Source organism: Blennius ocellaris (genome assembly GCF_963422515.1).
Source record: "Blennius ocellaris genome assembly, chromosome: 16".
NCBI lineage: Eukaryota > Metazoa > Chordata > Actinopteri > Blenniiformes > Blenniidae > Blennius > Blennius ocellaris.
The window spans coordinates 10949592-10966589 of record NC_137665.1 but is presented as its reverse complement, the minus strand read 5'-3'; the positions used below and the strand labels follow the sequence as shown (position 1 = coordinate 10966589).

Here is a 16998-nt window from a genome sequence, read left to right as displayed (position 1 = left end):
GGTTCAGGAGATGTATGGCCCCTACAACCCCCTTCTACCATATAAGCAATCGATAGTTAACACTTGAACCCCAAAAAGCACAATTGTGAATTTGTGTCTGTGTTCATTCAAAACATTTTGGCTTGGCCTGGAGTCTGCATTTAACTCAGAGGGAATTCATCCATTTTCATCAAACATTTCAAAAGAAATATTCCCAATTCTTATTTTTCTTGGTGGAATAGTGGCTAACACTCATGCCTCACATCTAAAATATTTCCAGTTTGACTCGAAACTTATGGGCTTTTCTGTAGCGCTCCAGCTCAAGTCACCCTTAAAGAAAAAAAGAGAAAATGAAAAGAATAAAGCAGAACAGATGAATCAATAGATGATTTGAACTTCTCAGCATGCCATCTCTGGGAGCTGCATACGCTCTACTTTTTAAAAAAATCATCTCACTCGAGCATTGCGCAGTTTCAAGCAGACATTAGTAAAATAATCTCTTAACATTATACATTTTGAAACTCCCCAAAAGAGCATGCTACAATTAAGAGAAACGAGGCCATATTTATACGGGAGATTTTTACCCTCAGTGGGATTACAGTTAAAGCATTACATTTGTACATCGCTTTAAGGTAAATTGTCTCTTGGCTTGGTTTCTTTTTAATCTTCCAGCCTGTTAATTTAATTGTAATTAACGTCAATTAACTAGACTTGGGTTGATGTGTTCTCCTTCATCACTGAAGATGTTACTTGGTGATCCTCTTTATTTGATCGTGCGTATTCTATGTTTATTGTCAACCCCTCAGTCGTTACCATGTCTATGGTCCTTACAACCTTTTACTATTGAAATAAGCAGGAAGCAGCCAAGTCACACCAGGAATACTCATCCCGAATGTATGAATGCTTGATGATTACTGCTGGCAAAATGTTACCTGGATAACAATGTCTCTCTCTCACTTTTGTTATTCACAGCCATTTAGTTCCTGAAAGCTTTTCCCCAAGCTGATCTTCAAAACGCCTGTTTCACAGTGAAACAAACTGCATGGAGAATATCCATCACACACATTCAGAAGTTATTTCCTGCCTGTGGCGACGTTCCCAGAGCGGTCTGAAGGAGGAACGTGGATCTTTATGGTGAGAATTTGACTGCTGTGGCCTTTTGTTCAAGCTCAAGGAGCATTCACATTTTATGTTATTTTTCTTTGACATGACCATGCCCCCAGATTTATTGGTTCAACTCTCTTCCTGAACAGCTGACGTGCAGTTCAGATGAATAATGAATGTGTTAACTTGATGGCTCACCATGAAACTGTTTTGTGCGCCCACAACATGCTTATTAAAAGGCTTGAAATTATGAGAGTGCATCTGCAAGCACTGCAAAACACACGACTGTAGACACTGTTGATTTTTCTCTTGAACCTTATCTTGTTATATGTGGACATGCCAGGTTAACAAATGCATCACTCAAACTCCACAAGGGTGAAAATTAACATACTGAGGTGAGGATTCCAACAGTACAGAAAGAACAGATATTTGTCAGTGAGCTGCTCAATGAAGAAAGCACAACTTCTCTTTGCGTGGGTGATTTGTCGAGCTCATGTAAAATCCAAATTGGTGAATTATTTCTTCACAGTGTATTGTTGCTCCTTTGCATAATGCCTTGGCAGCGTTGACAGTTCTGCTGAGTGGAACATCAGAAAGAAGCTGTTTTATGAAATGTCTCAGACTGTGCATTACCACTTGCTTTGTCTTCTTTGTGCCTGCTGTTCTGGGATCTTTTTCAGTTGTGACATTTGACATTCAGGAAAATGATAGAATGTCTAACATTTTCCCACCTGACATAGAATTCTTTCAGCCTCCATATTTTTTTAAGTCACAATGTTTGAAGTCGAGTGCAGCCTTCCTGTGTCGTGATGCCAACAGACAAAAATGACGGTTTATCAATGTCACAGTGCAGGTAGCCACCTCAAGACGGCCCCGATTGAATTCAAATGTATTGGAAAATTTCTAAAGGTGAAAGAAACAAATTTCAGTGATTTGACATGCACCCGTTAATCTTCTTGCTTTATCTGCGTGTGCACCCAGGCAATACAGAGAGGACTTCACACACACACTCAGACCTACAATGTGGAGTCAGTACAGAATTAGCAAACTGCACATACAAAGAAGGCCGGGGGAGAAATCATACAAGGCCAGACACACACACAAAGACACACAATTTGGAGAACCTTTATAAATCTGAATTGTATGTTTAGGATTGTGTGAGGGGAACTTTAGCATCAAAAGAAGTTGAAAACCCCACACAGTAAGACTCAAAGTGGCGGGCCACTATACCGCTGTGCAGCCCAATATAATGACGCATTGTGTTAATTTGTCCCTGGATGTGTTGCGCTCAAGATCAGAAAATAATAAACAATATTTAAAAAATTAAATACTGTATCAAACTCCAGTTGAAATCTTTACTCAAGCAAAAAGTTTTTGAAAGGTGAAACTTCCAACTTCCATCATAGATTAAGGTTTTGTCCTAATTTTAGATTCGCCAGTCAGGATGAGTTAGCTATGCCGCGAACGTGCAGTAATGTATTCCAGCAAGCAGAGTCGGAAATAGGGCACTCTCTGTATGAGCCAGTCCCAGGAGATACCGAACTGAGATGTGGAAATGTGACAGATTTGTCGATGTGAGGCTGCGTATCACTCACTCCCTCTGTCTCCCTCTGTTTGGATAAATGTGTGTGAACAGGAAATATCTCCCTGTGTCTGGCAGAAGCTGAAACACAGTTATAGAAGAGCTTGGTTGGATGAATTACCATAATTCCGAATTACACACTGAAATTACAGTGACAAAATGCGTTTTGTTTCGAAAAGTGAACTTCAGTACACATTGTGGTGTAGGCGTTGACGGAACACCTTGGTTTCTGTTCCAGGGCCATTTTGTGTGGAGTTTCATGCCGTCCCTCCACTTGATGGGGGAATTTGTGTGTTCGCTCTGTGATAGACTGGCAACCCGTCCATAGTGTACTCGCCTCTGAAATGGACAAAGGCGGAACTGCTAGTCCATCACAGAGAGACAGACAAACAAATAAACACAATGTCATTCATACCTAGAGTCAGTTCAGACAGAATTTTAATTCATTTGTGCAGTGGGAAGAAATCAAAATATCTGACGAAAACCCACACATGCATAGGGAGAATAGTTACGTTCCAAACTGACATGACTGATTTTCTTTTTCTTGGAGATTTTTTTTCTCCCAAGAAAAACTTTAGGTTGCAATTAGGAGAACGTATATAAGTAATCCTAAAATGATGCTTAAAATGCCCACATCCCATCCATCCATTCATCTTCAATGCTGCTTCATAACAGAGATGCTGGAGCCATTCAGCTAACTAATTATGAGCAAAGATGTCACTAGCTACTTTTTCCCAAACTAAAGTTACTATTTCCAAAGTTTTTTTTTTCTTGTACTTTTTTGTCTGTCAGTGATTTTGAGGTAAACAAAAATGCTCCAGCGATCTGCAACCTTGACCAGACATGTGCCTCTTGCCTAAACCTTCCAGCATAATCCCCGTTTCACTTTCATTTGCTTTGCTGATGATCAATGTGTTCTGGCCTGAAATAAGAAGATTAGTCAGGCACCTGTCTCACCCTGCTCCTGATTTTCAGCATGCTTGCGCTGGATCAGGTTCTCTTTTGAAGTCTTCCTACTAAGTCACGATTTCATGCACTGCAATTATGTCTCTGTTGTGGCCAAAAGAATCAGATCTTTCACTGTGTTGTGGGATAAAGTGTCATTTTGTATTAAATATCATGCAAAAAACCGTCTTCTTAGGACTTTAGTTTGCGTGGTCTGATCTTATGTAAAACAAGCTCTATAAATCCTCTTACATGCTGCAATGGATAAATAAATCCCCTCACTATATACTTGTTTTAAAAATACTGTGATTGATGACGAAAAAGCCAAGAATTGTTCCATACTGTGATGTCAACTTTGGGAATCTAACAGGTGACACTATATCTTGACTTATGTAGTTTATACACTAAACGTACATCCAACGCCAGCACAGCAATGTCTGTTTGTAAGGAATTAGCATATTCAAATCATCTCATCATAACATGGATAAACTGTCCAGACACAAATTATTCAGTCATATGACCATGAAACCAGTTAATTTCTTTCATGTATGTGTCGGCTGTTGTTCATTCACAGTGTAAACTGTTGTGAAGGTGTCTTGTTTTGACCTTTGAATATCTGTACGTGACCAATTTCACGATTTCTCTGATCTGATAGAGACAGTTCCCCTGTGCTCACTTTGATCACATTCAGCATGATATCAGACATCTTTGTTGTAGTGGATATACTCTGGTAAAGAAACATTGATATTCAGTGACTTCACCTCGTGATTTAAATCCATCCGTCCTGTTTTGACATCCATTGAATCCACACATCATTCGTACCAACATGATTTGTGCTTTTGGTTATTATCTGGGAATACTAATAAAGAAATCAAACGCTGTGGTTGTTCATTTTCCGCCATGAGCTTCAGCACACAATCAACATCCTCAGACTACTATAAAAGGTGCCACAATGCTTTAATGTGATTCATTACATTGCCACTAGTGATGATCTGGAAATGTTGAGCTCGAAGCTGATTGATATAAATATCTGGTAAACAATTTGAGACAAGTACATTTAGTAAACACGTAATGCGGTTCAAACAATGATTAGGCAGAGTGAGAAACTCCATGGCGGCACGCTGACCACGAGCGCCTTTCTCCATGTCAGAGTCCGTTTCTCACTTTCAGTTTGTCCGTAGTCAAACACCACTTAATTCCATCAGAGGGTTCCATTGTCCACTTTCAGCAAGCCAAGTGCTCCATACTCTATATGGTTCTAAGTTGGTTGTTGTTCCATAAAGCTCTCATATCAAACAATAATACAGTGTTTTTTCTTTTTTTAAACAAGGATATCTTTTTTAAAACTTCAAATTGAGTTTTTTTTTCCTTGTTCAACGGTTGAGTCTTCAAATTAATTTACTGAAGCAATGCATAAAATCCTTCAAATGATTGTCTCTTCATAAATTACATACTACATAGATTTACCAATCATACCTGCAACACACAATCATACACACAATCTTCACGGAGGAGAAAGCAGTATTTAAGATGTCTGCAATGCTTAATATTGAGCAACAACTCTGTCAGTAAGACAGAATAGAATAAAATAAAAAAAAATTAAAATAAAAAAAAAGGAGAGCAATATACAAATAAACCAACAGCAACAAAATCGAAGACTCGTCCTCAGGGTCCCGTTGTTAGAGGAAAGACAGCTGTGTGTCAAACAAAAGAGGAGAAGCCTGCGGTCGGTGCCTGAGCGGCACAGCCCAGACTGCTGGGGGGCCGGTACAGGGTGCTGTGCTGGCTGGGGGGTTCAGATGACAGCAGGGAGGGGGTAGGAGTCCGGCTGCCCTTTGGCCTGAACAGGGTGCCCTGGCCTTGGCACTGAGGCTGTGGGGACGGGGCGCTCTGTGGCAGGAGAGGGGGCAGGGGGGGCAGCGGGGGCACGGGTGGCGGGTGCTGTCGGGACTCTTGCTCCACCAGGGGCTCGGGCTGGGAGTATCCATATGCCGGCGGGCGCGAGACGCCCTTCTGCTGCCGCCGCCACGAGTTGTAGTAGGTGGGGTCGCTGATGTAGTGGTTGACGAAGGAGTGGGTCTTCTGCCGACTCTGATCCATTTCATACTCGCTGTCGCTCCCCTGTGAGTAATTCAGAAGAATCAGTCAGATGGCACTTTGACAGTATAAGAAGAGAGGATGTTTACTACAAAGAAAAATGACAGCGGCATCTCTATGCTCTTAAATCCAGGCATATTCTATTTCCAGTATTGTGCAATTTACTGACAAACTGCACAATAGTGAGTCATAATACAGCGGGAAAAATCTACTGACAATGGGGAATCTATTAATCCATGTGCAATTCTATGGAAGAGATAATCACTTGTATGGAGAAGCTTTCAGAGCTTGGAGCTCACCCACAGCTCTTTGGAGCACAAATATGATAAGTGCACACATAAATGTCCCAGAATTAGACAGAGACAATGTTTACAGGATTTGTTTGCTTTCTGTTTTTCAAAAGCAAGCCAACAGTTTACGATGCAAATGCTTGTGCATGCTGTTTCTGCACTACTAAAGCAGATAAACAGTTATGGAGGAGCCCTACAAACTAATTTGGGCTATAAATGAGTGTATGCTGCAAACTTCTACTGATGCCATCCAATACGGAATAAAAAAACAACAAATTACACTGACAGAAAGTACTAAGCTTTTGTCAAATTTGTTTGCCCCACAAGTGCTTGCCAATCCGCTAGTCTTTTAAGGCTGCAGCACAGCAGATGTCCAAGCCTCATTTATTTGCACAAGTGGCAGGTAAACAGTGGGAGGCTATGCAGCGTTAAAGAACAAGGCCGGTTTGTGTCTCCCGCGAGAGCACTGTTTGTCCAAACTGGGTTGGACAATGTTTTCAATACGCAGGTGCCAGATAAATTGGCCACTGTGATGTGGCGAGAGTGTGGCCGAAGACAGATGTTGGAAATGTGTACTCTCTCTGCCTTTTGTGTCTACCATCTCTCGTCACTTGCAACCTTCTGGATCAGCTCTCGCTTCATGGAGAGATTCGGATCAGCACATGATGATTGGCAAAGATGAAGAAATCGTTTCCTGTTTGAGGGAAATGAATTAGCTGTAAAGCTAGCCAAATGCACGTGAAGCATGAGAATTGACCGTTCTCAGGCGTCCCATGGGAGGAATTAAGATTAGAACATCCAGAAATGTCAGTGTTACTTGGAGTACACAAACATAGGACATTTACATTTGCAGTGATCCACTTTTGTTGCACAACAACATTCACATATTACCAGAAAAACTGGAGGATCATAGCATTTATTAGATTCCACATCTAGAAACACAATGATTGAAGCTCATCTTTCAGCGAATCATGTGATGTGCATCTTTGATTAGCAGTGACTTGGTGGCAAAGAGATTCAACCTCTATGCCACCACTGCCCATAGCAACTCAGTCACTATGATAGATGTGAGAACAGAAGTGTTATAAAATGCATTTGTTTAGTTTGAAAAGGTTACAACTTTGAGAAATGCAAACAGCTTTAATTTTCATTTGAGCCTTGGGACAGATACCAGATGGTGGGCTGGGTGAAGGCTGTAAAGCTGTGGTCACAGCTCACCTGGGAGTCAGAGATTTCAGAGGGTTTTTCAGTCAGACTGCTGCTCTCTGCCGGGATCAGGTCGTTATACTTTGTGCTGACATCTTCGTCTGAGTAGTGCAGACTTCCAGGACTCGGTCTTGGAGGAGACCTGAACACATGAAGGGAAAGCAGTGAGTGAGGAGTTTGTGTGAGTTTAACAAGAGCTAAAAGTTTTACCAGGTGTCTGTTCTTCTATCAAGATTGCATTTATTTCCGTAAGGAAAGTCAAACAGATTTATCAGAGCCAGATTTGTTTGAGTAAACATGGAAAGCTGTGTCAATCTCATGACTGACGCCACACAGGCAGCCAATGAAAGACTGTAAACCGGTTCTAAAAATGAAGATGAATCACATCCCACAGGGTGTTCGGTAGGAGGAACACAAACAGATTGAGCACAGACTCATTGATTACGAGGATGAAAACTATAGCTTAGCTCAGACAAGCACAGAATCGGGCATTTGTGCATTCCTGGAAGCCACTGATACATAATGCAAGAAGAAGATTATAATTGGTCTTATTCTTTTGCTATTTCTTTCTAGTCTTTGCAGCAAAGTGTCAGTTGGCAGCTGGGGTGGGGGGGCGAGTTCATCTCAGCTTCACGAGATACGCAAACACAAAAATACATGGGCATCTTCATGAAAGCAGGCTTTGTGGTGATGAGCGCTGAATGTCTGTACAGACTGAGTCAGTGAGAGATTTAGGATTCCTACAGACGAACTGGGTAACTAAGTATGAACTTGAGCTCCTTGAGTATTATGAAGTCCTTATACGAGTGCAAGTCAAGTTAAAAAAAACTAATCCAATCATTAAGACTCTGAAGTGAAGCAGAGAGGAACATCTGTGCAGACTATTATTTTTCTCCCTCTGCAGTAATGACCACTGATACGTTCAGGGTCCGCTGAGGAGGAATTGGACGGTGCATAACTGGACCACTACCCTCACATCACTGAACTACATCAGAGAGTTCACTATACGTTCAGGCTAATACAGCATTAAAAGGACACTTCACTCAGTTGGTTTGTGAGAAAAATGAGCCGCCCAAAAAAAATTAAATAAACCAGGAATGGCTTAAAAGTAAATGTTTAAAATGATGTGAAACAGAAAATGTAGTATGCGTGGGTAGAACAGACAGGCATAAAATGCTGTGATGTCAAGTGTAATATTTAGGCATAAAGCAGGCAACCTTGACATATCCTGGGAAAAGAAACATACTTGTGGAGCATACAGGAGCTAAATCACCAAAGTATGCCAAGAACGAGTTTAGGAGACACAACATGACGGTGGCCATGAAAGGGTTGACACAACAAAGGGTCGTCTCCTCTGGGTTAAAGGCGATGACGTGAGGGGAGGATGACACTCAGGAAAGAAAAAACTTCTCCATTCAGCCAAGGTTGGGTCAGATGTTTAAAAAAAAAAAAAAAAGAAAGAAAGATGGGGACATGCAAATGTAGGGGAGGAGGGGCAAGGGATCCTGAGCTTTGAATTATTTAGGAGCGCCGTATTTTTTCCCCCTTGCCTTATCTGTCTAATTCATCCTCCTTTCCCTCACACTTTCAAATATCCCACAGGGAGTCCTCCCACTCTTCCTCCTCAGTCTACAGATCATTAGCAAACAGTATGGGACCAGATTGGAGCCCTTCAAAGAGAGGCAGCTACCAGCTCCCCCAGACCCTTTGATCTTCGCCTTGGCCTCCTTGGTCAAGGAGAAAACAGCAGATTCCTCTGCCTTTAGTGCACTCCCAGCACATTCCACCATAACATACACACTAATGTGCAAAAGCCAACATCTTTTTCTTTTTTTGGAGCAGTGACAAGAAGCAGACTCTGAAGCTCCCCATCCCCCAATATGACAAACTGACCGCGATTCCAGTCGTGACCCGTGTCTGTACAGAGCTTAATGCTGCAGAGTCTGTGAAATTCCCCTTATCTAATGTTTACCTAGATATTGCCTCAGAGCTAGTCTCCCAAAGTCCTGCTGACAGAACTTAATGTGTGACAGCTTTCATAGCACTGCACTCAAGAGAAACTCTGGGCTCAAGGCCAAATAGAAGTAGCCGGTTTGGACCCATAAGAACTCTTTGTCTGGAGCCGTGATGGGCAGACAAAGCACACTTGCGAGAGCTCTTGAATGTTAATAAGCCGGTATTGTGCTGCCCCCTTGTATAAATTGTTGCTTCACACAAACACAGAATATCAACGAGATTAGAGGAAGAAGGCTCAAATCAGCGGCCGGGCTCCTTAAGAGTCTGTTTATTCCAGACGGACGTTATTGCGATCCAAAAGGGAAATGCATTATGATTTTGGTCAGCTCTATGAATAACACACAGCACAGAAAGTGAAAAAAAACCCCAAAAAACCAAACAAAATGTGAGAAAATGAATCTCTTGCTGCAGGAAATGAATGCGTGGTCAGCTTGATTAGCACAATGCTTGTACAGCGGAGTAACAACAACGTTGACTAACCGGGTGTAGATGCCGTTTTTGCGGCAGAAGGAGTTTTTCACAGACAGGCGCCTGTTGTTAAGCTCCAGAGCAGGGAAGCGACCTTCGTCCAGGCGCACCATCTCCCCGTGGGTCAGAGGCAGCGCGGTGCAGTTGGAGTGGGTGCCTGGACAGGGGTATGAGGACGACACTGTGTGGTTTGTGGAATGAAATAAATGATTTTAAATATTCAATCAAATCTGAAATCGATTGAAGTCTGGATGACTTACTAAACACAAGACAGTTGATATTTTCTTTCAGCATAGGAAGAAAACTTTTGCCTAATTTCCAAGAGGTATTTCAAAAGTTACCACTACATTTCTATTTGCCTAGTTCAGATCTTCCAAAAGTAGGAAGGAATTGCTTTTCAGTTGCACTGGAGCTGATAATGCCTATCTCCTTTTTAATTTTCACGGTCAAAACCTGAAAGTCAAATTCAAGAGAGACTGACTTCAAGCTTTAGCTTAAAAGCCTATTGAGTTCCAATTATCTTGAAACTAAGAATTCATAACTCAGAAAATAAGGGTTGCAGAGTTCAAGTTTATCACAGCATTGCAAGCCAGGAAGTAAAGTTGTTATAGTGCTAACTTTTTAAAGTAAAGTAAAGTAAAGCAGCTATGAATACATTGAATGACAATACTATCTTTGAGGACAGCTTCTTATATTGGTACACACAGGACAAAACTGTAGCACAACTTGTCTTTACAAGTAAATGTGTATCAATGTATCAATTAGAAAGGTGTCACTTACTCAGAAAAAAAACAAAAGAGGTTCAAGAACTGAATTTAATACAATATTGCAGGTTAGAAAACAGCAGGGACACTTTCAGTAAAACCATTTTGCTCTAATTAATTTGTAAAACTTTATATAGCACTCTATCCAAGTGACTTACCATGGGCTAATGCTAGTTAATTCAAACTCAGTATGCGAATTTGAGTCAAATTAAAACATTTCTCTACGCTACCTTCACTTTACTTTTCAATGAAAGAGTCAAAAAACTTCTATATGCTGTAAAAACTGCATAAAACACTGTTTACGATAACAAGTCAAGGTATGCACAGCCACTTTGGAAACAAAACTTGGGGTCCGGGAAGGACTTGCTGCTGTGCTCCATTTGTCTACAGCGTTGGGAACTACTAACTCAAACAGACGCCATTTCCTCTGAGAAACTGTGTTTCGGAAATCAGTTTATCACAACTCTAAAAGTCAGAGAAATAGTACAAACTTGTCCAGCCAGTCTCTATGTCTGAGTATGAATAATAACGTTACATTTTATTCACACACTGGTGAAAGCACGCGTGCACATACGCATGCACACACACACGCACGCACGCGCGCACACACGCACACACGCACACACGCACACACGCACACACACACACACACACACACACACACACACACACACACACACACACACACACACACACACACACACACACACACACACACACATCTTGAAAACAAAACTTCTGAAAGTTTACCCTGAGGAAACCAGAGTGAAGGGTGCGGATCTTTTATCGCCTCCACTCTGCAAAGCCATAAACAACTCCGATGCAACTAGAAAGCAGAGGCTCTCTTCGTATTGCAGATTTGTTTACGAACCCTGTCACAGTGAAACATGCGGACTCAGCTAATGAGTCAAAGACACAATGCTTTAAGAAGACTTGACCTGACCCTACGTTTTTTCCCCACCTCCTTTTCTTTCCCACCACGCTGCCCAACTGCACCGCTACCGACTTCCTGCTACCGGATAATTACACTGTTGAAATAATTATTCCCAGACGTCTTTCAAGAGCCTCGTATTTTCCAGCAGTGATGTATAAACAAGAGCAATAACAATAAGGCTGATTAAGTTCTTCTACCTGAGATTTATGCCGCTGAAGACAGAAACCATGACAAAGGGCTTTGTAGGAGTTGTAGTGTCACCCGAGATAATTTACAATCATGAAAATGGGCTTCTTGATACACTAGTATGGGAGACACTTGTGTGGTAGTTTTACAATTACTCTCACGGTGACTAATGACCTGCGCATTAAACTACTGCCAAGCCATTTATCCAGGTATTGATCCCCGCTGCAGTTAAACAGGAACAATAATATTTATTTATCTGCCTCTTTCAGCTGCTTCCCCGATAACCTTTACGCGCGTCTCTCCTCTGTCAGCCAAACAATGTCGAGAATCCTGGGTAATTTGTCTAATTGTGTGAGCCGTCACACGCGCATTGCATTAAATAGACTTCAGTTTTGTAATCATTAAAATGCGATTCTCAGCAGGTTTGTCTGAGAGGGAGACAAATAGCAATAGGTTTGCAAGAGAAACGGAGCTGCTAACAGGGTTAAGCAGATAGCTTCATACCTGAGTCGGCTTTTTTGGTGTATTTTTTACTCTGGCCTCGGATGATAAGGATGAAAACAAGGAGCAGGATGAAGATCAGGCCCACCAGTGCGATGACTACTAAAAACCACCACTCTTCATAGAAGGGCGAAACTTTCTGGGCTGTAAAGCAGAACATCAACAGCTACATCAGCAACATGTTGTTTCATGAATACAATTTTACATGAAATCATGAACAAACACTTCACCTGATATGGAGGGAGAAGGTGCGCTGGGGGAGCCATATCCGTAGTCGTTGACAGCAATTACTCGAAAGTCATACGTGATTCCCTCTCGTAGCATATCCAGATTAAGAGTGTAGGATGTCACTTCCTTGGGAATGTCTTTGATAAGAATATCCCACAGCCCTTCATCTGACGGTAAAAGGAGAAAAAAAAAACATGAATAAAATCAAAGTGGTATGATGGACACATCGCTTGAGGGGCTGAAAGTAGAGAGCTGTTTATGCAGATGACTCACCAGAGGGTCTCGCCTCGATGACATATCGTGTGATGGGTGCACGGCCTTGATCACCACTTGTCCAGTGCAGCGTCAGAACGGTGCCGTATCGAGAAATAAAAGGTTCGCCAGGAGGTCCTGGGGCGCCTTCAGAAGATAAGGAGTAAAGTTGGAAGGAATGGCACGTAATCTTTCAGTAGATTATGTTATTGGCACTGGTGCTGAAGATTGAGGCAGTAATACATAACAGGCTGAGAGTATCCCACCTTCTCCTGGCCCAGTGGTGATGTTGGCCTCCACCTCAGGACCATACGTGAGGGTTTTGGCCCGAATACGAAAGTTATAGGTGACGCCATCAGCCAGGTCTTTGAGCTTCATCCACAGAGGTGCGCTCCCTTTAACATCTACTGTCACTATCTTACTGACACCTGGAGTGCGAGGAGAGGAGTCTGTACAGGAAACACTAAGACTCTAGATACTGCTTTCTACAAGCGACACATAGCCAAGCTTTGTTCATACAAGCAGACACAGCATCACACATACACACACACACACACATTGCCACACACACACACACCTTCAGACACAGACATGTTTGGACATATGACCGCAAAATATTGAATATTACAGAGGCTATTAGATACTTAGAAAGCAACGGATATCAAAAATTGCATATTTTTTTACTCATTAACTGATATTTGTGTCTAGTTCAGCTCAGCTGAAAGAGATATGATCTATTATGTGATAGCTGAGGGACAGCAGCCTCACCTCTGCTCCTAATTACTTGACAACCACATTTACGTAGCTATTAATCACATTTCTCCTCAGTAAGAGTGGAAGTAAAGCATCACTAGAACATTCCACCATATACGTGACTGCGGGGCTTATGCTCATCTGTAACAAATTACAGTTTGTACTCAAGCACTGTGCATTAAAACAGACCACGGTTGGTAGGCAGGAGGCTGTAAATTACTGTCTGGGAAAGCCAGCTGAGGAATGTGGGAGAGATGACAGATTTTCTCACCATCTACTGGAGTGCAGGGCTCGTACACCAGGCGGTAGCCCTCAATGATGCCGTTGGCCTGCTTGGGCTCTCCCCAGGACACATTGACTGAGGTGGTGGTCAGCTCGCTGAAGTGAATGTAGCTCGGAGCGCTCGGAGCTTTTGGGTAAAGAAAGGGGGAAAAAAGATGACAAGTCTTCACAAAAGACAAAATAATCAAGACTGCAATGCATTGACCTGGGTATGAGAAACAGTTTCAAATATGGAAAAAAAACTAAATGTTTGATGAACTTTATAGAATTTTGTAATGAAAACTATAAGCTGAAGTTTTATGGCTTTTATTTATATAGCATATTTCACCACTGGCACAATCTCAACACATTTGTCCACACTAGATACAACAATAAAAATGTTGTTTTATGATATATGAAATATATTTTTTCCACATTTTTTGCAGTGTAATTCAAAGCGATACATTCTAATTCTCAAGGTTTTGCTGCATTTAGGTTCATCTGCAGGCATTGTTAGGTTTCATTATCTATTTAGAACTATTTTCATACTTTAGTCCAAATAGTTACATTATGCTATATGTCACAAAAGTGGGAAAAATTTGGGGACAATGTTGTACAATAATACTTAAAAATTATGTCTATGTGTGCACCTGCTCGTCAAAACACGTACTGGGGTCGAGTTCAGAAGAAAAATAAAACATCCCGTATGACAGTTTAGGCAAATGAGTCACTCAAAAAACAAAAAGTAGACACAAATTTGTGTGACCTTCAGTGAGAGCTGTGAGAAATGCCTGCCTGCTGACCCAACTCAGATCCAGCTAGTGTCAGGATTTAGCCACAATTCTGCATTAAACTCACAAAAGCTTGTGTTGGCTCACTTCCCAGTACCCTGTGGTGCACAGAGCCAGAATTCCTGCCTGTGTTTTTAAGTTCTCAGCACTTTGTACGCCGTGCCAATGTCACAGCCTTCAAGGGGGTGGAAAAGACGAGGGAAATTTATACTGTAAACCATTTTTGTGCTGAAACCACAGAGGAGGGACTCTCACTCGCTGGTAAACACAGACGTCTTTGTGCAGCTGAGGCCAAAAAAAACTAATCTACATGTGTCCCCCGCACTCTGTATTCGTTGCTCCTCCGCCGTCATTAGGATTTCAACCCCATGGCTTGTACTGGAGGAGGTGCCAGACAGACTGATCTCTCACGCCGTAGCTCATAGGACGAAACAAAACTCTTCAGTGAAAATGTTCTGATTCTTGCTGAATAGCAGGAGCAGGCTTTTTTTTTTTTGTCTTAAAGCTATAGTATTAGTTGTCGTGTGCTGTTTTGTGGGGACAGAAAAGCACTCATCATCAGTTCTTTCTTCTCTATCCTGGGATACTGAATCAACGGTTCAAGTCTTTAGTTCTGCGCTTCAAAAGCACTTGAGAGCCACAAACATTGTGCTTAAATAATGAGGAAGAACATCATTGTGGAAATTTCAGCACGGGGGACAGATTTAGTTACAATACAAAAACAAAAACTGAAAAAAAACCCACACAAAAAACAACGCTACTTGGAAGATAGATTTCACTGGCTTCTTTGAAGGATCCATTAATCTCCATTTCCACATCTGTTCTTTTTTTTTTTTTCTATTCACCTGCTTGCTGAGTGCGCCCTCTGGTGGGCAGGGAGCGGGGTCCATCCCCTGCAGCATTGAAAGCTGCCACACTGATCATGTAGGTGGTGTAGCCTGTCAGGTTCTTCAGCTTCACCCCGAGCTCCGGCAAGAAGAGAGTGCGCAGCCGCTCCGTCTCATTCTGGAGCTGAAACTCCCAGAAATAGATCTAGAAATGGAATAAAAGAGTTCAACATGCAGAAGTCATCCATTTTTCAATGGAAATATATCAATATAGAAAGGCATGATGTAAGTTGGATTCGTGTTCTTGTAATACACAGAAAAGACAGAGTATTGATACCTTGTAGCCCTGTATGTCTCCGTTCTGAGCATCCAGAGGAGGCGGGTCCCAGGTGACATCCAGCTGAGTGGCTGTGGAGGACTGGACCACCACATTTTGGGGAGGGGCTGTTGGCACTGGAAAGAAGTGTGTGTGAGAGAGAGAGCGAGATACTCGCGCATTAAGAGATCAAGAATTAGGATAAGTGGAAGAAACCTACCCGCCTCTCCCACAAACACTTCCTGCGGTGAGCTGCTGGGACCCTCACCCACTGCATTGTACACACTGAGCCGAATTTCATAGCGTTTGTGTTTACTCAAATCTGCAAGGAGAGAACCCAACGCGGCGTTGTAATAGAACAGTTAAGATGAAAGAACAAAAGAAAGCTATTCCAGAGAGACACACAGTTGTAGTGACGCCTGTGGCAAGACAACATCGCAAATTGAACAAAAAGACGCAGGGTAAGAGTTATAAAGCGCACTGATGAAAAGATGTGGGGTTGTTGTGGGGACAAGGGGAAAGATTTGTCGGTGATTAAAAAAAAAAAAAAAGAAAGGAAAAAAAAAAGGGAGGAAAACATGCTGAAATAATGACGGGGCAGCTTGGAGAGATTAAAGTTGCATTCACACGATAAGAATCTCCGGTGGCCCCTCAGCGGCTCCAGCTGAGTGGGAGGATGGAGCGCACACTTTCAGTGAATTATCATACAGCGGTTTTATTTTGTGGAAGTGGGATAAAGCAGATGACATGCAAACAGCTGGAGAAAGATGGGCGAGAGAGAGAGAGAGAGAGAGAGAGAGAGAGAGAGAGAGAGAGAGAGAGAGAGAGAGAGTGTTGCTTACTATCCAGTTCATATTGGGTGAGCGAGGACTCGCTTAAGTTCCTGATGCTGTAGGGAGCTGGAATTTGGATACAAGGAGAAGCATGATCAAGCATCTTGATGATGGTAAATAATTAAATAGACTGATTTGAAAGTCAAGTGAATAAAATAAAAAAATTAAAAAAACAGGTAACTGTTTTCAGTGTAGATGAAGTGACCGATTAAAAAAAAAAAAGTCAACTGACCTGTGAGATCAGCCCAGTTGGCAGATGGGCTGTTTATTGTGCGGATTGTAAAGGTGCGCAGTCTGTCGTAATGCAACTCCCGGTATCTGACCCTGAACCCTAACAAGACTCCATTGATGTGATCCTCAGAGGGAGGCTAGAAGAAGCAGAGAGTTGTTATATATCCAGTTATTTTTTTTCTGCAACCATATACAATCAGCTATCCTTGGCAGAAAAAAACAACAACCCAGAATCTTCATAACAGACTGCACTGGCCTTGACACCGCCTGGCTTAAAATCATCTTAACATAAACCTTCACTCGTTAGCTTTGAAGTGGGTGTGACAGTTGTTTTGACTCCATTATAACAGTTCTGCTCTGCCTCCTCTATTTAAATATGTTGCTACTGTACAACACTTTGGTCAACAGCTGTTGTTTTTAAATGTGCTCCATGA

General features: G+C 42.0%; 1 protein-coding gene across 1 annotated transcript in view; it reads right to left on the bottom strand.

The window, feature by feature from the left end:
• Positions 1–5311: 5311 nt before the first annotated feature.
• The window catches only part of sdk2a (sidekick cell adhesion molecule 2a), a gene marked incomplete at its 3' end in the record, with an annotated part of 39171 nt that continues 27484 nt past the window's right edge, over positions 5312–16998 (bottom strand). The window contains exons 32-44 of the mRNA XM_080511312.1: positions 16566–16701; positions 16343–16399; positions 15721–15822; positions 15522–15637; positions 15203–15389; positions 13577–13714; positions 12819–12980; positions 12574–12699; positions 12303–12467; positions 12076–12216; positions 9700–9844; positions 7216–7345; positions 5312–5731 (exon numbers count right to left, since the gene is read on the bottom strand). Coding sequence (XP_080367438.1) covers positions 5312–5731; positions 7216–7345; positions 9700–9844; positions 12076–12216; positions 12303–12467; positions 12574–12699; positions 12819–12980; positions 13577–13714; positions 15203–15389; positions 15522–15637; positions 15721–15822; positions 16343–16399; positions 16566–16701 — 2025 coding nt within the window. The remainder of the gene's footprint in view (positions 5732–7215; positions 7346–9699; positions 9845–12075; positions 12217–12302; positions 12468–12573; positions 12700–12818; positions 12981–13576; positions 13715–15202; positions 15390–15521; positions 15638–15720; positions 15823–16342; positions 16400–16565; positions 16702–16998) is intronic.